Source organism: Bubalus bubalis, chromosome 8 (assembly GCF_019923935.1).
Source record: "Bubalus bubalis isolate 160015118507 breed Murrah chromosome 8, NDDB_SH_1, whole genome shotgun sequence".
Lineage (NCBI taxonomy): Eukaryota > Metazoa > Chordata > Mammalia > Artiodactyla > Bovidae > Bubalus > Bubalus bubalis.
This window is the reverse complement of record NC_059164.1, coordinates 56,843,078-56,866,880: the sequence shown is the minus strand read 5'-3', so window position 1 is coordinate 56,866,880 and position 23,803 is coordinate 56,843,078. Positions and strand designations below refer to the sequence as shown.

The 23,803-nt window shown below is 34.7% G+C and overlaps 2 protein-coding genes across 9 annotated transcripts in view; one reads left to right on the top strand and one right to left on the bottom strand.

The window, feature by feature from the left end:
• LRRN3 (leucine rich repeat neuronal 3) overlaps nt 1-11,015 on the top strand; it is a 41,989-nt gene extending 30,974 nt beyond the window's left edge. The window contains exon 2 of the mRNA XM_006071764.4: nt 8,054-11,015. Coding sequence (XP_006071826.2) covers nt 8,413-10,539 — 2,127 coding nt within the window. The 5' untranslated portion in view covers nt 8,054-8,412 and the 3' untranslated portion in view covers nt 10,540-11,015. The remainder of the gene's footprint in view (nt 1-8,053) is intronic.
• The window catches only part of IMMP2L (inner mitochondrial membrane peptidase subunit 2), a 965,664-nt gene that overhangs the window by 496,047 nt on the left and 445,814 nt on the right, over nt 1-23,803 (bottom strand). The window lies entirely within an intron of this gene.

Genomic DNA, 23,803 nt, shown 5'->3' with positions numbered 1-23,803 from the left:
TAATCAGAATAGATCTTCTTTCCTATGTTTGACCTACTGTGAGTCTAGGTTAGATGTTATTTGAACAAAGGGTTTCATAACTGAGATGAGGTTGAGAATCAATAGATCTCTATGCCCATTTCTAGCTAAAAATTAGTATGACATCAAAAATACACTAATTTAATATGATGCTAAGTTTACTGAGGTGGCTGAAACTTTGATATTATTAAAAATCCATATCCTTCAGATTAGCAAAAAAAATCATCATAAGGCATATATTGTTCGTATACCAATATTAATAGTTACTAGCAACTCATTTTTGCTTCATTTATTCCATCAAGGGACCTAATTCAGGCAATTTACTTACCCAGTGGTTAGTGTACCTCAATATGATGACTAAAGTAACTCTCTTCTTCATTTACTGACTAGATATAAATATAAAATGAAATAGAAATAATGGCAGGTAATCAATCTGATAGCATTAAAAAAAAACCATAATGACCAAAATTCAGTGATCCTAATGTGTTTAAGACATAGAACTACAGCACTGACTATAAACAAGTGATCAATTAAATACAAACGTTAAAACTATTTACCCACAGCTATTTTTTAGATATTTTAAAAAACATATTTCATGTTCAGAGTAGTATCATATAAGCTTAGAATATGAAAAAAACCTTAATGATCATACAACCAATTTCTAAATTCTAATGATCAATAACTTGGGGCATAGGAAAGTAAGATGCCCTGTCCTCAATCACGCAATCACCTAGTAAACTTGATCCATATTTCATAATGCAAAGCAAATTTTCTTCACATTTATAAATTTTTTTATTAACATCTAAATATTTTAAGTTGGCATTCATTAAACTACTCTAAATAGTCACCATTATCCACTCCCTGAATGTTGACATAGAACAATTATGTTCTGAAAAACTGGAAAAGAAATATTTCTCAAGGAAAAAAAATAATAAACTTTTATAGGGATGCATTTGGTGTAGTCCAACAATACCTTTGGGATACAGAACCTTCAATTAGAATTGAAGAAAGACTGAGTCTTACAACAAAGGAATGTAAAGTCAGATAATGGGAGAATAGAATTTAAGTTCTTTACACAAATGAACTTAGCTAGCAATTTGCTATAGAAGAAAAGGAAAAGCTGGGCTTTGATGTAGCCATAGCAACCTCCTATCTTTAACAATTTTTGAACTTAAGCATCCAAATGTTTCACTTCTTCAGACTCTGCAGTCTTTATAATACACATAATGAGGTACGGGGAAGAAGCCACACTTTGTTCTTAAGCTTTAGGATTGTAAAAATTCACCTGAAAGATACTGGATATTAAATCTCCTTACCCACGTGTTTCCCCACTACTTCAGTTGAGTTTTTATAAGCATTATAAAAGAATACAGAAGACCCAAGTTACTCGTGCTGGGTAGAGAGACCTAGGAATTCCTCCTCCTTTGTGCATCTGCAGAGCAGTGCACATACTGCTGTTACAAGTCAGCTCTACAGTGCAGCAGCCTCTGCTCTTTTCTCCTTCAATAACTGAGAACTTTGTGAACAGACAATTTATCTTATCTATTGTTGACTTTGCAGTGGCTACAACAGTGTCTGCCGAAAAGGAGGTGTCTGGTCAATGTTTCAGAAACGTAGAAAAACAGAAGAAGCTAAAGAATTAAGATCTTTTTACGAAGGAAAAAATAGTTTTTGGTCTTAAAAATTCCATATATAATTATAGCTAGAAACTATTTCTATTTTTATTTTGAAGAAATCTAAAGTTATGAGTGTCCACAAATATTAAAAAATATCCTTAAGATATGAGAATTCTTAACATTGCTTTCTTTTAATGGCCAAAACTGGGAGCTTTTACACTGCTGGTCAGAGTCTAATTTGCACACATTATTTAATTTAAAACATATAAAACACTTTTTTTTGGATTTTTAAAAAAATTAATTTCAATTGGAGGCTAATTACTTTACAATATCGTAGTGGTTTTGCCATACATTGACATGAATCCACCACAGGTGTACATGTGTTCCCCATCCTGAAGCCCCCTCCCACCTCCCTCCCCATCCCATTCCTCTGGGTCATCCCAGTGCACCAGCCCTGAGCACTCTGTATCATGCATCGAACCTGAACTGGAGATCCATTTCACATATGATAATATACATGTTTCAATGCTATTCTCCCGAATATCAGGCAAAAATGACATGGGGAAGCCAACAGAAAAAAAATAAAGATACTATGAGAAAAATTACATCTTAAAATGCCTTTTAAATTAAAAAATTAAAAGTCTTCTGAATTTGCCAACCCCCAAAAAGGCCTTACATACACTGCCAATTACACTTTGTCAAAGAAAAGTCACTTTTAATCTTTCAATTGTTAAAAATCTTATGAAATGTAATGACTAGAAATGAAAGCACATTGACTGATGCAGTAGGCTCTCAGCAAATACTTACTGAAAGACTGAATGGAAGAATAAATGAAGAAGTAGATAGATGGTAAACTCTAATAGGGTTTGCCTTTAGACTTGTATGAGTCATTCATTCAAGTCATTTAAAAGAGCCTTGATATAATACATTTCATTTAGATGTCAGTTTTCATTCCTGGTGACATTCCACTAACAATGTCTTCTGAAATTGTATAATATTCAATTACAGCTTACCTTTGCTTTAATATATGGAAGATTCTGTTGCCTTTAAAACTAAAAGGAAGTATAAACATGACCTTACAAAAGAAGCTTTAAATGAAAAAGCAACTGAAATTAGCAATAGTTAAGTATCAACCGGTTCTTAGCTCCTAAGTATGACCATATATATGATGTGTACACTAATAACAGGAAATCATTTAATGAAGATGTATCTACAATTATTAAGTTTTATTGCATATGACTTACTTTATTTTGAAGAAGAGAAGGACAATGTTTTATCTATATGTTATGTACTTATAAACATCCATCCATTCATACATTCATCCATCATAAAATATTCATTTGAAGGATTATATCCCAGTCTCAATACAAGGTTCCAGATCATCTTCCCAAGCAACAGTCCTAAAATCTTTAAACCTAACTTGAAATACTGATATTTTCAAGTATACTTTTCCCATTCCTTAGGAGAAAAAAATAAAATCCAAGCAAATTGATGGAGTATAGGAAATTAAGTAAGTATATCAATAATTGTATAATACAAGTTTTCTAAGTTTAAAAAAAATTTTCAGAGAGTTTCTCTTTTTACTCCAATGTATTCAAAAAGGAAAAACAGAGGAGGGAAAGATGAGGGAGAAGAAGGATAAAAGTAAAAGGATTTAGGGCACATACATTAAAATTCTCAAAAAGTGAAGATGGGATGCTGGTCCATTTATTTTTTAATGACATAACTAGTTTGTTAGTTAAAACAAAAAAATTTTTACACCAATGCATATAAAGAACAAATGACAAACTCTCCTTCTAAAATAAACATCACCAATATAATTGCTATCTAGCCCAAGTCTCAAAATTGCCACCAACAAACACCATTTTCTCACTGATAAAGCTAAGGTGTACCTAAAGACCAGCTATGTTTTTGAATTGGTGCTAGTAAAGTGAACCATTTTCTGTTTTCCCAATGGAAACTTTGCAGTATAACTGTGATATTTCTACTTTCTAACTGTCAAACAATAAGAAAAAAAATTCTATAAAAATCTGGGGGCATATGTTTTCCTCTTTATTTTTTTTTTTCTATGTTGCTAATTGTTAAGTTGAAAGTGAAAGCCACTCTGTCATGTTCAACTCTTTGCAACCCCATGGACTACAGAGTCCATAGAATTCTCCAGGCCAGAATACTGGAGTTGGTAGCCTTTTCCTTCTCCAGGGGATCTTCCCAACCCAGGGATCGAACCCAGATCTCCTGCATCACGGGAAGCTTCTCTACCAGCTTGAGCCATAAGGGAAGCCTAAGTATTCTGGAGTGGGTAGCCTATCCCTTCTTCAGTGGATCTTCCTGACCCAGGAATCGAACTGGGGTCTGCTGCATTATTTCAGGTGATGACCTTGAAATAGATTACAAAGGGATTTTAACCACTGTTTTTGGTGTTTTAAGTTACTTAAGGACAAAAAGTCATTTTAATCACTAGTCCATATGCTATCATCTAACACAAGTTATACAAAGATAATTGTGAATTATCATGTAGCAAACATTTGTTTAATGACCTATATACTGGCCTAGGTACTAATCAATCAATCAAATACACTAATATAATCAAATCAAAAGGAAGCTGAACACAGTTTCTAACAATAATAATAATGACCTCATGATTTAGAAAGTAACAACCTAATAATCTTATATCTAGTAAGGAAATAGCCTAATAATCTAATGTCTAGCAATAATCTTTTGTCTAATAATTTTATGGCAAGTAAAGGGAAAAAGAAGTGTAAACAAATAATTATCATGACACAGATGAGAAGTGACCAAGAATAAATCTGGAAAAAGTTTCCCACAATAAGCTTTTGGGAGCTAAGGCCATGCTAAAGGCCATGAGGCTCAGGAGGTTCAGTTTCCTGTGATGATATATGCTCTTTACTAAAGCAAGCATCTCAGACTATCATTTCGGATGACAATAATAAGAAATCTCACCTAAATTCCCTGCTCCGACTCTATATTCACAAACAAACTGCAGGTTCATAATTTGTACTGCCAAGTATATTTTTAAAATGAAGCAAAAGCATCGACTGGCAGATTCAGATATTAACATTTGTACTCTTGATAGTCATATTTCTCACTGTAATGTGCTGGGATTTGGGTCTTGTCTCTTGTGAGTCTGGTTAGTGTGGATCACACCCTGCTCACTATTCGTAGATTGATAATATTAATATTCTAAACTTGAAAAGCTGAAGACAAAGGTAATGCAGCCCATCCTAAAACATACATCACTGCACTACCTTTGCCAATATGATTTCATCACATGTTTCCATGTATAGGCCACGTGCCTTACTAGAAAGAGCTGCAGGCCCAAAGATAAAGCCTGGGTTCTAATTCCTCCTCATCAATTATTAGCTGTGTGATTCCACGCAGATAGATTGTCAATACCCTTGTCAAAAAAAAAAAAAAAAACAGAAACAAAAACAGCTGTTAAAATCCCTCTGCAATCTGTTTCAAGGTCATTTTTAACATAAAAATAAACAATGGATATCAAAGGTCTTTGAAAACTGCAAAGCACCAATATGTAAGATGTTATTACTGCCTTACTATCCTGCAAACAATCCATGCCAAATAATCCATTAGTGAAAGTATCATCATCATTTCCAAAGACATGAGAAAACAATCAATATTACAATAAAGGCACAATTTACATATCCTCTGTGGTACTTCCCATACTGACAATTTCTTCCTACAGACCTGGAAAAATAAAACTCAAATGTGTTCAATACTTTTGGAACTCTCCTTATTTTCAAAAGCTTACAGAATAAATGTAGTTCAGATTTGGTTGTTTTGGGCATATGACTAGGCCAAAATGATGAAATGAGGTCAGAAAAGAGTTTCTAATTAAAGGTAAATATAAATTTAAGAAAACACAAAAATTTTAAAAACAAAAAATGGCATTAGGTTAAGATCCCCCCCAAAAGAATGTTTTACCCTGAACATTTCTAATCCTCTAGTTAACATAAAGGAGAATATAGGTTTCTCTTTGCTAGAGAAACTGGATCTAACTGATTAATTGGCCAAAATTATGATTGCTCAGTTTGCAACTGAGTTATTAACATTTGTGGCAACACACTGAAATATCTTTTATATTTTGTACCTAGGCTTTTTCTTCATTTTGAAAATAGAGATGCAATAGCTTTCTATTTCAAATTCTATCCTGGTACCTCTCCCTATTTACTTGTGTCACCCTTGAAAGACTGAAAACTTATGAAGGGAAGAAATCATATCTAAGTCATCCTTTTATGCTCCAACTATTAACCCAAAGTGGCACATAATAGGTGTTCATTAAATTTTGACTGAAAAAATTAAGGAATAAACTAAAATATAATATTAGATGACTTTTCTTTAAAATCTAGCTCTTTTGTATTACATTAAAATTTAAACCCTGAATTTTAGCTATAAAGGTAACACATACTCTGTATAATAGATTTATGTGCATTAAACCGGCTAGATTTGAAATTAGGAAATTAAACCAAGCTGCTTAAATTGTATATAGAAAGATGAATATATATATTTATTAATGTAATTCATTTATCAGTTCACTGAAAACCTTTCTTGAGCATCTACTGTGTTCTAATCATGTCCAGGAGCTGGGGTTGCAAAATCAGGCAGATCTCAGGCATGAAAGGAAGTGAGTGTCTGATGAGGGAGAAAATCAACTAAAAATTCTAACAGAGATGTGTGCTGGGGCCCTGGAACCACCCTGTACTAGCAGGAAGCTAAGTACAACTTGGGGGGAGGAGTTATATGGAAGGCTTCCTAGAGAGGTGATGCTTGAACTGAAGATTGACAAAACAGCAAGAATTAACTTAAAACAAAGAAACAGGCAATCCAGGCAGAGAGAAATTGTGGCATCTACAGTTCTATAGGCAGAGAGAAGGCTGCATGCAGGAGAATAGCAGAAGATGACAAGAAACACAGAGAAAAAGAGGAGGGACCCCAGATCATGGATGTCTAAGGATTTATAAGGCATCTTCAGGGAAGAAGCAGTTGCATTAAATTTTTTCAAGGGGCTTACAGCCTACTTCAAAAAGAGTAAGAGTAATAATATCTGAAGGGTATTTTATTAAAAAAAAAAAAAGGAATTCTGATCATTAGGTGAAATAATTTTTTTAAAAAAGGATAATTCAGGATAACTTAGTAGTTATCTGAACTTCATGATCTAGTTTTATCAGATGTCTTAGTGGATAAGAGGAGGATAAGATGTGACTTAGAACTGTAAATTTTTCACAAGTTTTAAAACCAAGGAATTTTTTGAATTAAATAAAAAAGTTTTATCTCCCTGTGGAAGCTATATCTCCAAATATATTTATCTCTGTCATTGAAACACCCATGTTAGAGTCAGCAATGCCATTATGAATGTCAACACTGGGCAGAGATGAAAGAACAGTATTCACAGACTGATTATTCAGCAGAGTTACTCCTGGTAGGCACAAGTCTCAGAATGAACAGGGCAGCCGTGCTCCAGCTGTCCTGTACATTTGAAGGGAGAACTCACCAGCAGTAATAACAGGTGGAGTGAATATCTGAAAGTTGTGGGGTATTTTATAATATAGCACATATCAAAATTGCAACTTGGCTTTGCAGTTGCTTATTATTACAACAAAGACATCAGTAACCGTTTAAAAGAAGGTATAGCTAAGTGTCTGTTTTACTGATGTGATAAAGTTCCTTTTTCATTGTTGTAACTAATGGAATGTAAGTTATTTTCAGGGGATAATAAAACAGTCTAACATTAATCTGAATTTCAGCTAAGCATGACAATATACAAGTGCATCTACAGCAAGTTAGACAATCTTTTCCAAAGACTACAAAATTCAAGTCACTTTATACAAAGGAGACTTTGGAAAGAAGTATGAATGAAAATGGAAAATTCAGCTAAATACCACAATTTCTACATGATTTTATAATTTTGTTTCTAAATGTCATCTCCTGGAAACCTGAGGAATCACAGACTAACTCATTTGATTTTTAACTGAACAGCATTATTTATTTATCATTTATTTATAACCTTTTAATTTTGCCTCTCTAAGAGAAAATTAAAAAGTCATCACTGAAAGGTTTTCACCCCTCCCCACCATAATTGTCAAATAGAACAACAAATAATAGCTTGTAATAACAAGCAATAAAACAACCAAGGATTTGAAAAACAGAGAAAAATTCTTTATGTTTAATGTAATTTGTCTTCTAAAGATACAGTTTCTCAGCCTGTCCAATTTCTGGGCCAATTACTATTAAGGGCAGCCATAACAGGGAATAAGGTCATCAAAACATATTGAATTAACTGTAAAGTAAGACTATTATATATAAGAATCATAATTAGTTAATGGGTATTGTATTGTTTCCTTTGGACTAATTATCTTTCTTTTTTCTTTTCTATTTTATTATAGTTAGCATCATGCTGCTATTCCTGCAAGTACTGAACTAGCACGGGATGTGAATATTATACTCCTAAATAAATGAATTGCCTAATTTCCTGTGACCATCTATACATACTCCATCTTCAAAAGTTACATCCATATCCTATCATAAAGGAGACAGAAGCCTTTTCTCCAAAATGCATGGCATTTCTGGACAATGCAACTGTGGCACCAGCACTTATTTCCATGAAGAAAATCTTTGCCGTTCTCTGGCATTCGTCATTTGACAAAAGCAACTATTTTTTTTATCAATCAGCTCTTACTGATCTTACTAGCAGTGACCGTGGAATCCTTAAGGGCCCATTAAATTTCTGAAGACGAAAGCTAAGATGAAGGACCTGCCACTCCAAATTCATGTGCTACTTGGCCTAGCTATCACTACCCTAGTACAAGCTGTAGATAAAAAAGCAGATTGCCCACAGTTATGTACGTGTGAAATCCGGCCCTGGTTTACACCTCGATCCATTTATATGGAGGCATCTACCGTGGATTGTAATGATTTAGGTCTTTCAAATTTCCCAGCCAGACTGCCTGCTGACACACAGATTCTGCTACTACAGACTAACAATATTGCAAAAATTGAATACTCCATAGACTTTCCAGTAAACCTTACTGGTCTGGACTTATCTCAAAACAATTTATCTTCAGTCACCAACATTAATGTAAAAAAGATGCCTCAGCTTCTTTCTGTATACCTAGAAGAAAACAAACTTACTGAGCTGCCTGAAAAATGTCTGTCTGGACTAAGCAACTTACAAGAACTCTATATTAATCACAACTTGCTTTCTACAATTTCACCAGGAGCCTTTATTGGCCTACATAATCTTCTTCGACTTCATCTCAATTCAAACAGATTGCAGATGATCAACAGTAAGTGGTTTGAGGCCCTTCCCAATCTGGAGATTCTGATGATTGGGGAAAATCCAATCATCAGAATCAAAGATATGAACTTTAAGCCTCTTATCAATCTTCGCAGCCTGGTTATAGCTGGTATAAACCTCACAGAAATACCAGATAACGCCTTGGTTGGACTTGAAAACTTAGAAAGCATCTCTTTTTATGACAACAGGCTTATTAAAGTGCCCAATGTTGCTCTTCAAAAAGCAGTAAACCTCAAATTTTTGGATCTAAATAAAAATCCCATTAACAGAATACGGAGGGGAGATTTTAGCAATATGCTACACTTAAAAGAGTTGGGAATAAACAATATGCCTGAGCTGATTTCCATCGACAGTCTTGCTGTGGATAACTTACCAGATTTAAGAAAAATAGAAGCGACTAACAACCCCAGGTTGTCTTACATTCACCCAAATGCATTTTTCCGGCTGCCCAAGCTGGAATCACTTATGCTTAACAGCAATGCCCTTAGTGCCCTGTACCAGGGTACAGTTGAATCTCTGCCAAACCTCAAGGAAATCAGCATACACAGCAATCCTATCAGGTGTGACTGTGTCATCCGTTGGATTAATATGAACAAAACCAACATTCGATTTATGGAGCCAGAGTCACTGTTTTGTGTGGACCCACCTGAATTCCAAGGCCAGAATGTGCGGCAGGTGCATTTTAGGGAAATGATGGAAATCTGTCTCCCTCTTATAGCTCCTGAGAGTTTTCCTTCCAACCTGGATTTAGAAGCTGGGAGTTATGTTTCCTTACACTGTAGAGCTACTGCAGAGCCGCAGCCTGAAATCTACTGGATAACACCTTCTGGTAAGAAACTCTTGCCTAATACTCTAACAAATAAGTTCTATGTCCATTCTGAAGGCACACTTGACATAAGTGGCATCACCCCAGCAGAAGGGGGTTTGTATACCTGCATAGCAACTAACCTGGTGGGTGCTGACTTAAAGTCTGTTATGATCAAAGTGGATGGCTCTCTTCCCCAGGATAACAATGGGTCCTTGAATATTAAAATAAAAGATGTTCAGGCCAATTCCATTCTGGTGTCTTGGAAAGCAAGTTCTAAAATTCTCAAATCCAGTATTAAGTGGACAGCCTTTGTCAAGGCTGAGAATTCCCATGCTGTCCAAAGTGCGCGAATACCATCTGATGTCAAGGTGTATAATCTTACTCATCTGAACCCAGCAACTGAGTATAAGATTTGTATTGATATCCCCACCATCTATCAAAAAAGCAGAAAACAATGTGTAAATGTCACCACAAAAGGTTTGGACCCTGATCAAAAAGAGTATGAAAAGAATAACACCACAACATTTATGGTTTGCCTTGGAGGCTCTCTGGGGATTATTGGTGTGATATGTCTTTTCAGCTTCCTCTCTCAAGAAGTCAACTGTGATGGTGGACATAACTATGTAAGGAATTACTTACAGAAACCAACTTTTGCATTCAGTGAGCTTTATCCTCCTCTGATCAACCTCTGGGAAACAGACAAAGAAAAAGGTACAGCACTGGAAGTAAAAGCAACTGTTATAGGTGTGCCAACTAACATGTCCTAAAAACAACCAACTAAATCTACTTCAAGGAAAAACTCAAGACTGTGGTTATACTTTAAAAAAAAAAAAAAAAGGCAGAGAAATATTACTTTGCAGAAAGAAGTTTAAGCTTCACCAGTGCTGCTCCTGACCTATGGACATATGTACAAGTTCAGCATTTTAATTAACTGGCTTCAAAGGGTACTGTGGCAACCAAATAAAATAAACCCATTTTCTAGAACTTTCATGTAACTTTTCTGTCTGGACTACAGTTAAAGTGGACAAAAACATTTCTGTATTTTTTTTAAGTATATAAGAATAGTTGAACTGAGCAATACCTCCTCCTGTGTTGTATTACACATATTAGCCACGAGTTTTTGCAGTGACCCGATAAACTTGAATTGACACGTGGTGTAATAAAATGGACAAATTCTGTAGAGTAGACACAGTGAGTATGTGGACCTCTTTTATAAGGAAAAATACATTTTGGATTAAAATCAGTTGCTTTTGTCTTGTTTTTGTTTCTAAATAAAGAATAATTTCTGGGAAATACCATCTGACCAGATATTTAAATGACAGTGTTTCCAAAAGTGTTTTTCTATAATGAAATTTGGAAGGCTAAGAGTAAGACACTTTTACTGGGTGTAACTACATATTTATAATGCACAAAAATGGATCTTGGAAGGCACTTTATCAATATTGAACAGCAATAATAATATTGTACTTAACCCCTTATTGACAAAAACAAATCCTCTAGGAAATTATGTATTCACTTAAAGATTTTCTTAACAAGAAGCTTTTGGAGTAGATTTAATTATTAGGTTCATGTAATATAAACCCAATATTTAAGGAACTAAAAGTCTTATTTTAATAATTGGCAGTTACTCAATATTAGGCTGCTTGCTTTGTAGAAAATATCACCAAATCTCAGTAGGACTTACCTATGTGTAATTTTCAAATCTTGTTGTGATTGTAAACAGTTAATGACAGTTAATGACACTGCAATAACAAGCAAATAACCTAATACTCTTCTATATTGCAAATACAGCAAGAAAACAATATACTCTATATGACCCCCAAAGAGGGAGGTTTATATAATTGTGTAGCAACTTACCCAGTTGGTATGGACTTAAAGATAGTTATAATCAAAGTGGATGGTTCTTTATCCCAGGATAACAATAGATTTCAGAATTTTAGGAGACAACAATTTTCTGAGACTGAAATTTTAAATTTAATCTTAAGATATACAGAATTGATAGTAGAAGAAGTTCCAGAGTTAAAGAGAAATTTAAGAGGACTGTTCTACTAATGAAAAGATTCTGAGACTAATTTAGAATAAAAGAGAAAAAATGCAGTTCTCTATGACTATATTTAAGGCACCTAAAGGAATGCAGGTTAAAAAATCGAGAATCATTGAAATACTAATATTTGTAATTTAGAATCTTATACAAAAAATACAAGAATTTTACCTGGAAAAAACTACCAAGATTTTTTAAGGCTCTAGTCATATTTACAAACAAAAATCCATAGTTCTACCCCCCAAAATGTATCTATGTAAAAATAAAACATCCTGAAACTATTAAAAAAAAAATCACCAACAGGAATAAGCCTTACTTTCTACATGCAAATTTCTTATCTCTTCAAGGCTTCCTTGTTAATTGCTACTTTAACTGTTCATAATCAATTGCTTAATTGTTCTTATAGAAGCTTCCTTCCTCTTACCAACATGTCACTGGCCTGTAAACATTTCTAGCACTGAAATCATATCAACGTATTTGTTAATACTAGACATTTGCTTTTGTGATAGCACTAACAGTATCTAATTAAATCCAAGCTGTTAATGCAATGCTTGAAAGTAATTGTTATGAATTCTTTAAAACAAAAGGACAAACTGTGTTAATTTTACCACAAACAAAATATGAAACTTGCTAATTCAGTGTGTTTCCCAAACACAAATTTTACAACCTGATGAATCACTATCACAGAGAGGCTGACATTAGAATTTATCAGCAAGACATGCTCATACATCACAAGAGTTTTCAGCACCATGGACAGAGCTTTTTAAGAGCCAGGCTATTTATCAAAAATATAGGAGCTGAAATATGACCTGATAGGATGCAGGTACTGTATAGGTCAGCAAGAACTTGCTTAGGTGCCTTGTATATGTCTATCTGCATGAAGAACTATAACAAACATATGGGGAAGCTGAGAATCCATTTCAAGCTACATTTTTCTTAGAGAAATTACAGTAAATACATACTCTGAATAGATACCTTACAGTGAGCACAGAAATGAAGTATTTCTGTTACAGGTGAATAAATACAGATGCTCAAAGCAAATCATGATCCTACTTCCTTGCTCAAATTTTAATCTAAATTTCCAGTGAGGGGGGGAAAAAAAGGCATTTGCTTCAACAACAGAATGACATTTCATACTCCCTATGTTACCTCCTAAAATTCACATACAATTAACTAAGCACTGCACAGAGTACTCAATGCATGTAACTTACAATTTGGTGATAACATATGAATACAAGTGAAAACTTTGCCTATAACGCATAAAACTCCAAAGTTTATATCTCTATGGATGCCAAATGGCCCCCTCACTTGGCATAAAGTAAAACATTTTTTAGAAAAAAAAAATTATAAATTACACTACAAAATAAACTCCAATTTTTGGAAAACAAGAATGCCTAGTTGAATACAAAACTGCATACAAACAATGTGGTGTAAAATGTGTAACTGTCAACAAAGCCATGTAACAATGTGTGACATATGACCAGTCATATGTGACTGTTTTGCTTAGCAAGAAATGAAATAGATTTATGATACATATATCAGTCCTTTAATACTTATCACAGTACTTAAATTTTATTCTAATTAGATTAAAAAATTAAGCAAAATTACATAACAGCATAATTTCAAAACTATAATTCCTTAGTTTATTCATTTAAATATATTTGCTTTTGTTTATATTCAATATATATGTATTATATGGCTATTGGTCACTGGAAAAATAGAAGTGAACAGGACAAATTCACCACCATCAAGGGGCTTCTATTCGACTGGACTACATTATGATAATATATCACTGCTTTCAAAAATACATGTTAACTGTTACCTAGTGGAAACCCAGTTTCAATCCGCACCTTCACAGAATGGTTATATTCAGAAAATCAATTTTTTTCATTTGGTCTAAAATGTTTTACTTATCACATGTTGATATAGGAACTTAATTCTATTACTGCTCCTAATACACATACACACTAGCCTAACACCATCCTCAGACTAGTTAACATCAAGATGCCTGTCTACTTACCATAAATTATTTCAAAGAACAGAAACATAGATAACTATTATATTTCCCTTGTTCTCAACATACATTGACTGCCCAAGAAATATGAGGAAGTTAAATTCAAGAAGGTAAATCTACCACTGCCAAAATGTTTATGTATTTTATGAGGAAGACCAACTTACCCTATCCACTCTTATAAAATCTTACAACAGCTATGAATAGCATTTTCATAGATGAGCCTTTTACATGAAAACTTAGAAGTGATACGTGAGTAACCAATAAAGCAAACAAAACAACTAAAATTATATATCCCCTTTAAAAAATGTTCTCACAGCTATCACAAGTAGCTGAAAAGAATTCTCATTGTATATGTAACTATCAAGAACATCTTTAGGTTCACCACAATGCTGACTTTCTAGGAGATGGGGATTTATTAATAGTAATTATATTGTGGCTACATGTTCTTTGATTCATTCTCTGTCTTTCTGTATTGCTGTAAATTGCCAAAACAAATTCTAACAAATAAGTAAAATTTTTTTCCCAAAAAATATGATTATCACAGGCAATTTAGAATATCAAACACCCCAAATGGTCATTTGGGAATAAATCTAAACAGAAAGACTAAAATGATTTTCTCTTTAAATGTTAGTATTTTCACCCTTAGTTTTGCAGTCTAATCATTATAATATTATTTTACCCCGACAGATGAATTGCTAATTAGGCTGTTGCTTAGGAGCACGGCAGTGTTATACTGGAAAGAAATAGCCATGAATCAAAATCAAAAATAGCCTAGAATCAAAATGCTATAATTAGTATCATGGAAGTCTGGAAAAAGAAAGAATCTGACTCTAATTTCAATACAATAGTGACCACTTTTCTATGTTAATTTGAAAAGTGAAAACTTTATCTATTATTAAGGCTGACCACCAAATTAATTTATATTATTTCTCTGAGGCAAGGTAAAAATAAAACACTGTTTATCCACAGAAATACAATGGAAAAATCTGAGTCAATTTTTATTGCCATGGTCCATATATCCACTATTCAAAATTAAAATACAAATTTTAATTCCAATTAAAATATTAAAGTATTAAAATACTTTAAATTCCAATAAGTATTAAAATACAAACTTTAAAGAATAGTCTATTAAAATATAGATTATTACCAAAATCTGGCCTAAACATTCCATAGCAAAGGTCCTCTTGAATTGACTAGGAAGCATTCAGCATTCTCAAGTGAGAAGACACATGAAATTTGGAACACACGAAAAGGACACATTTCCTTTTTATTCTTACTGAAAATAGACAAACCCATATAGACATGAATTTACTTACTCTAGTTCAGTTACACATACATCAGAGAACGCTTAGCTTATCTTCAAAACAAGCCATATGGTCAATATCAAATAAGGGGTTAGGTATATCACAGATACATTGATATAGCTTTCTCTTAAAAGTAAAGTGAGGTATTTAAGTAAGTAATGACTTAAGGACAAATTTATCACATATAACTTCAATATTAGTGTAATGTGGTCCAGAATAACAAAGCATAAAAATATGAATTGTGGCTGACCTCAGCAAGTCTTTCGGAAGTATGAATTATTACAGCATTTGAAGTTTTCATAGTGGTTAGTGTGTATATTTTTCTAATTCTGATATATCTTCAAGAAACTAATGGAATTCTGTGACCATTTTAAGAAAAATCCAGCTTCTCACTAAAACATATGGTTCAATGTCTGAAGGTGTTGATTCAACATTCAGTTGTCTTATTCATTTACAATGTTTACCAGCCTCTGGAACAAATAATGGAGTAAACCTTGGACATAAGTTGACCCTCCTAATCCTAGAATAGAGAGAATCAGACAGTAATAAAATAACCTCCCTGCCATCTGTGGTAACACATTCAAGGTTGATAAAGACAAATAGTTCTTAAACCAACAGAGGTCTCATTATTACAGGAATATGATCAAAGAGCTTACCTTACCTGCAGACCAAGAAGCAATGGTTAGAACCAGACATGGAACAACAGACTGGACCAAATTGGAAAAGGAGTACGTCAAGGTTGTATACTGTCACCAGGCTTATTTACCTTATATGTAGAGTACATCATGTGAAATGCCTGGCCAGATGAAGCACAAGCTGGAATCAAGATTGTCGGGAGAAATACCAATAACTCAGATATGCAGATGATACCACCCTTACGGCAAAAAGCAAAGAACTAATGAGCCTCTTAATGATAGTGAAAAGGCTGGCTTAAAACTGAACAGTCAAAAAATGAAGATCGCGGGAACTGATCCAATCACTCCATACCAAATAGATGGGGAAACAAGAGAAACAGTGACAGACTTTATTTTCTTGGGCTCAAAAATCACTGCAGATGGTGACTGCAGCCATGAAATTAAAAGATGTTTGATCCTTGGAAGAAAAGCTATGACCAACCTAAACAGCAATTAAAAAGCAGAGATATTACTTAGCAAAGGCCCATATAGTCAAAATTATGGTTTTTCTAGTAGTCATGTATGGATGTAAGAGTTGGACCATAAAGTAAGCTGAGCACCAAACAATTGATGCTTTTGAACTGTGGCATTGGAAAAGACTTGAGAGTCCCTTGGACTGCAAGGAGATCCAACCAGTCCATCCTAAAGTAAATCAATCCTGAATATTCATCGGAAGGACTGATGCTGAAGCTGAAACTCCAATACTTTGGCCACCTAATGTGAAGAACTGAGTCATTGGAAAAGACCCTGATGCTGGGAAAGATTGAAGGCAAGAGCAGAAGGGGATGACTTAGGATGAGGTGTTTGAATGGTATCACCGACTCGATGGATGTGAGTTTGAGCAAGTTCCAGGACTTGGCAATGGACAGGAAAGCCTGACATGCTGCAGTCTGTGGGATCGCAAAGAGTCAGACATGACTGAGTGACTGAACTGACTGATGTTCAAAGACACCAAAAGAGTTCTTCAGAAGAATACTATATACTATATAGTATTCTATATATATACTATATACTATATAATACTATATAACACTGAAGTTCACTATCAAAACTGGGATTAAAGACAGATATCTCTGGTAAACATCCCTTTAATAATGATTACAGGGAGGAGTCACATGTTTAAGAAAAAAACAAAAATCATGTCTAGTAATAACTTTTTAAGGTTTCTGGAATTCCCATCCTTGTTTCTTAGGTAGTTGCCAAACAAACCAACATTCATATATTGATATGATTTTCATATTAAATTCCTTATTTTATTAGAGTTTAGAAAACATATTTATATATAAAATGTATTAATTTATATGATTATGTGATTCTAACCAACCCAAAGCAGTGAGTATAAAAGTAAGAACCCTTCAATAGAGAAAAGAATCCACCTGCAATGCGGGAGAACTGGGTTCAATCCCTGGGTTGGGAAAATCCCCTGGAGAAAGGAAAGGCTACTCACTCCAGTACTGTGGCCTGGAGAAGTCCATGGACTGTATAGTCTATGGTGTCACAGAGTTGGACACGACTGAGCAACTCTCACTTCACTCAGTAGAGAAAAGATTAAACATAGAACAAAAATCATCTATTTCTTTCTCTATCAAAATCCTTATCTGCATGCATTCATAGAGATTTAATAGGCTGCATTGAAAAATTCAGTTACATCAAAAGCAACTGTGTCAGGATAAGGGAAGTTAGGTTTTTCAAACAATGGATTATGTGCATCTCAGACCAGGCTCAGGCCTGAAATCACAATGTGAGGCTTGAGATATAATATATAGCAACTAATGGAAATATCATTAATAACATCATTGCATTTCAACAGGTATACATTCATAGTTCCTTGAGTAGCAAGATAAAAACTGGAAAGGAATACCACTTACTGAATGGTGAATATGTACCAGACTAAAAATGTGCTACGGTCATAATAAATCCACTCTGGATCTAAAGGGGAAGTGGTGTGGGGAAAATGAACACTTACCATCTTTCTGTGTATCATGCATACTGACGGATGATGTACAGGCTCACTCTCCTGCTGTGTCTCCATATTTATGTTCCTCTGTCTCTGTCTCTCTCTCTCTCACACACACACATATTAACATTAATTCAATTTTCATGAAATACTTGTGGTTTCAGTGCTAACACTCCCATTTTATAAATCATTCTCAGAGAAATAATTTTCTTTCCCAAGATAATAACGATATAGACCAGAAAATAATAAACAAAAGACACGATATCATGTGAAAGAGTAACAGTCAGATACTTTTCTGGCATGCCATAACTCACAAAAATAACTAAAAGGTGGTATTTTGAGGAGGGACTATATATCAATAGTATACCAGATTCATTAATTGTGCTTATCATCTAACTATCTCCATAAATATATTCATTTTCATATTCCTATTGTAGTTTTGCATGAGCAATTGGTGTAAAGGGCTCCAATTTGCCAACTGTGTTACTGCTTGCCAAAGATAGACTGTGAGCACTGGTTAATCAACCACACATACACAAACAAAAACCCAAAGACCTGTATATATTCTTATAAATTAAACTATTAAATCAGCATATTCACTAAGTACTCACTGGCTGAAAGATACTTCTGTGGCTTTTGTTATTGCTTATTTGTTGCTAAGTCATGTCCTAGTCTTTTGTGACCCCATGAACTACAGCCTGCCAGGCTGTAGAATACTGGAGTACATTGCCACTTCCTTCTCCAGGGGATCTTCCCGAACCTGGGATCAAACTCACATCTACTGCTTGGCAGGCGGAATATTTACCACTGAGCCACCTGCACAGCCTGAAAGGTAAAAGACTTTCCTATAATTATTTCCATGCATCCATTTCATGATCCTATGTACAGTCTTCTTTTTCTATCCCATTACAGAAAAGTGCAGAATAGTCAGTTACCTGTGTTATCTGTTTTCTGACTCTAGCTTAGGTTTGTAATACATAACTCAGATGACACCACCCTTATGACAGAAAGTGGAGAACTAAAGAGCCTCTTGATGAAATTGAAAGAGGAAAGTGAAAAAGTTGGCTTAAAGCTCAACATTCAGAAAACGAAGATCATGGCATCCAGTCCCATCACTTCATGGGAAATAGACGGGGAAACAGTGGAAACAGTAGCTGACTTTATTTTTTGGGGCTCCAAAATCACTGCAGATGGTGACTGCAGCCATGAAATTAAAAGACACTTACTCCTTGGAAGGAAAGTTACGACCAACCTAGATAGCATAATGAAAAGCAGAGACATTACTTTGCCAACAAAGGTCCATCTAGTCAAGGCTATGGTTTTTCCTGTGGTCATGTATGGATGTGAGAGTTGGACTGTGAAGAAAGCTGAGCGCCGAAGAATTGATGCTTTTGAACTGTGGTGTTGGAAAAGACTCTTGAGAGTCCCTTGGACTGCAAGGAGATTCAACCAGTCCATTCTGAAGGAGATCAGCCCTGGGATTTCTTTGGAAGGAATGATGCTAAAGCTGAAACTCCAGTACTTTGGCCACCTCATGCAAAGAGTTGACTCATTGGAAAAGACTCTGATGCTGGGAGGGACTGGGGGCAGGAGGAGAAGGGGACGACAGAGGATGAGATGGCTGGATGGCATCACTGACTCGATGAACGTGAGTTTGAGTGAACTCCAGGACTTGGTGATGGACAGGGAGGCCTGGCGTGCTGCAATTCATGGGGTCACAAAGAGTCAGACACGACTGAGCGACTGAACTGAACTGAACATAATTCTGACCTTGAAAGGATGTACATATAGAATAAAGCTTAAGGGGTAAATCTTTTCAACTTTCTGCCAACATGCCCATCTTCATGTATATTGATGCCATAAACATCAGCAGCTTAGGGGTTATAAGTAAATGGACTCTGACAGAGTTTAGTTTAGTTTTGCTGGACAACTTGTAGTCTATTACAAACCTCTGGTTCTCAGGAGTTCTAACATATGAATTAGGATTTATGAATTGGTTCTGAGGAGTTCTAATAAAGAATTTGTTCTAGGGGATTAAAAACTACTTAACACAGATTAGGTAACATGGATTGTTTGTTGATAAATGGGGCAGCAAAAAATATTAAGCAAAAACTTGACACTATCAATTTTAACCATGAGATTAAAATCTTCATATGTCCATTTATGAAGTGGATCGTCTGTATGTCCCAGTGGAAGAAATAAAGTGATTCATTAAAACAAGTGATCATTTGCATAGATTAGTGAGCTTCTATGGAATTAAATTGGGATGCAGATTTTATATGTGGAGAAGTATCTCAGAAATTCAATGAGTACTAACTGTGCTTGCAAATATATCACAGTCATTATGCTGAACCACATTCTCATTCTACAGATACTACTCCATTTTGATTTTCTTTTTTAATGAATCATTTGTATGTAAGAACTCCTTTGCTACTATAACAATAGCAAACTTTCTATACAGAGAAGGTGTGGCCCATGTTTCCATTCATACATGAATCTTACCCATGCACTCTTCATTATAGAGGATCTGCTATGTGCCAGACATGCTATTAGCTACTAGTGCTGCAATATTGCCTATGATAGACAAATGCCCTGACATTATAAAACTTATAGCCTATAGGTTGGAGAAGGAAATGGCAACCCACTCCAGCATTCTTGCCTGGAGAATCCCAGGGACAGAGGAGACTAGTGGGCTGCCGTCTATGGGGTCGCACAGAGTCGGACACGACTGAAGCAACTTAGCAGCAGCCTATAGGTAGATACCAACAAATGAATCTGGTAATTGCAATATAGGTTAATAACATTATGATAGGCATGGGGATATCTTACACATACGTTGGGTATGAATTATTATAAAGAAAGCAAGAAAGGGTTCTAACAACTAAAACTGCCTTTACACAATCTCCCAATTAAAGAGTGGAGGAATGTTGGGAACAGGCCAGGGACAGTGTAAGATCACAACAGGCTGAGGATTTTGAATAGCAACAGCATGCTGAGTAGCTGGGAGAAAGTTCTAAGAAGGAAAAAAAGCTGGAGCTAGCTTCAAAAAGATAGATGAAGATATGGGTTAAAAAAAAAAAATCAAACCTTATTTGGTACCAAACATGGTGGAAACTAATATTCCGGGGGGGAAAGCTTTGGCCAAATTTAAAACACCGGAACTAATTTGTAAAGTTACAAATGTTAGTTTTGCATGTTTCACTCCTCTCTCCCTCTATAACAAAGCCACAGTTTCTCATCCAATGCCTTTCTTAGTCCTCCATAGTTGGGAATATTGAGAAGACGTAGGAAATAAAAGAGAAAAGGAAACAGAGATACAGGAACATTCTCTGTACCACTCCTCAGGTCTCCCTAATCTGAGACCATACATATACACACAGTGTCTCTCTCAAGACACAAGCACACACTCAGGCACACAGTATTCATATTCAGAGGAAGTATAGTCCGTTAGATGCAAGCTATCCTATTTTCAGATATTAAAAAAAAATACACCTTCTCTGAAATTAACAAAGGGTCAAAATGTTACTCCAGATCTCCACTGTTTCCCTAAAGAGCAAATAAATGAAAGACAGTTTTATACACAGAAACCCATGTAATGTAAAATTAGGGTTTATTTGTTTGAATTTAAGACCAATACAGTTCTATTTCCACTGTCAGTTGTATTTCTCAGAAATTTCACATATATGTTACATAGAGTTTAATAAGAATAAAAACAGATTTAGGAACACCAGGAAATAACAGTGGTCTCAATTCAATGGATTATGTTTTCTACCATATCATACATAGTTCTAACTGGATCTCATAGATATCACTTTCCTCAGATAACATAAAAAGGAATTATTCTCTTATATGTTTCCAATTGAGACTGTGAACTCAAAATAACTTAAAGTAAGAAAGAGCACTGTAGGTAGAAATACTGACCTACATGAATTGGACACTCATTCTACAACTGAGCACTCTTAAGGACAAAATTTTATGAAGATCGTCTAATACAAGTCTAATCTATATTACTATAAAAGTGAATTATGTCAATAAATTAAAGTTCAACCTTGAAGATGTACTTAAAATTTAAGAGGAGGTAAACATTAATAGACACAGACATAATAAATATAAAATATATGCATTAGCATAAAATTTCAGAAATAGTTTTGCTATTAACTTTTCTCAAAAAGGTTTTGGGGAACTGTGATACAAAGACTATTAAGTTATTACTTTTCAATCCTTAAACATCTTTTGTTTGAAAACTTTGTTGGAAGTTTTTAACCTGAAAATGAGGGGAATATTCCAAATATAAAATAAAATGGGTAAAAACACATCTACCCTCCCATGATATTTTAAGTATTTCTGGGTATGCCCAGAAAGACTTCCACAATACTCTGAAGTGAGCTCCTAATTATGACGAGGTCACTGACTCACCATGGTGAAGGTGTCTGTTTCATTTCACTCTGGTTTGGTTAACAGAGAAGAGCCACATAGTCTTTAAACAAAATGATAATAAGTGTAATGACAGAGTGATGTCTGTTTTGTTGATAAGAGTAAACTCTGCCCCAGTGCTAGCCTGTAGTACTCAGGCCAATTGTTTTTCAGTGGGAATACTCGTGCTGGGTAACTATGTATGTGGCTCAACACAAGCTCTCATCTCATTCTAGAAAAAATAAGTCAAGTTTTAGTTTCACTGAAATCAGAAAGTATGAAATACTAGAAGCTTTATGAGATCAGTAGCCCCAGATGTTGGAACTGAAGTTACAATATTATATTTATGAAGATATCATAAACCTCTGATTACATATTTGTCAAGTACTTTTTAAGACATAAGATATTTTCATGTGTATTATGAATTATATGTATTATGTATATTCTAGCATTTGAATATATCATCCACAGCTACTCTGATGTTATAAAAATTATGCTAACCTACTTTGATGAATTATTGGTCCTAGCAATGGAGATATTAAATAAAATTATTATCAAATTTGCAAACCCATTGCATCTTTCCCCTGATCCAAACTGAGCACTGTTAAACACCTGTGGCTGCCTTTCACAGTGGCAATGGGCTTATAAATAAATATTTTTGCTATAGTTGGAAAAGCCAACCTTATGATCTTTAAATAATCTGGTGTCAGAAAGGACTTTTTATATTAAACTTCTCCTAAATATCTCCTTGATTTGAAATTCCAAACTTATCATAATGTCACATTATTCTTTAAAATATTTTAAACTACATAATTTTATATTATTTACCTTAATATGTTTTATTACTAAAGTATCATGTAGTTATTAGTTATCATATAAAATCAAAAAATTCAGAAAAGAGAGCCACATATTCATGTCTCCCTCTTACAAAAACTTGTCATTCTATTTTTCATGAAGTTTATAGCATCTCTGACTCTACTATCTTGACTTTTAGTACAGATTAAAGGTGCCCAGACATGACTGAGCGACTTCACTTTTACTTTTCACTTTCATGCACTGGAGAAGGAAATGGCAACCCACTCCAGTGTTCTTGCCTGGAGAATACCAGGGACAGCAGAGCCTGGTGGGCTGCCATCTATGGGGTCGCACAGAGTCGGACTGAAGTGACTTAGCAGCAGCAGAGGTGCCCAGACTGGAAAAGTGCCATGAACAACCTCCAGTCTCAGGATGAAAGATGACTTCACTGCCCACTCCATCATCTCCTCATCCAGCCCCCAAATCTCCCAATGATATGATTGACAGATGTTACCATACTCCCTATATCAGTCCCTTATATAGCAGCCTATTATATTTTTGTCAAGCTTTAAAAGTAAAAAGTTTTTTATGCTCATGTTCAACTGAGAATTCCCTTCTTTCTACTTTTTATCAGTTTTATTTTAGGAAGCAAAAAAGGAAAGAATTTAATATATGTACTACAGGGCAGCCCTGCAAAGCTGATCATGCTATCATGTCCCTATGTGTTCTTTGCTCCACACTGAAGAAATCTATGTCCTTAAAGCTATTCAGGTCACTCTATTATGGAGATGATACAAGTTATTGAAGTCTCTCTTAAAATATAGTACCAGAAA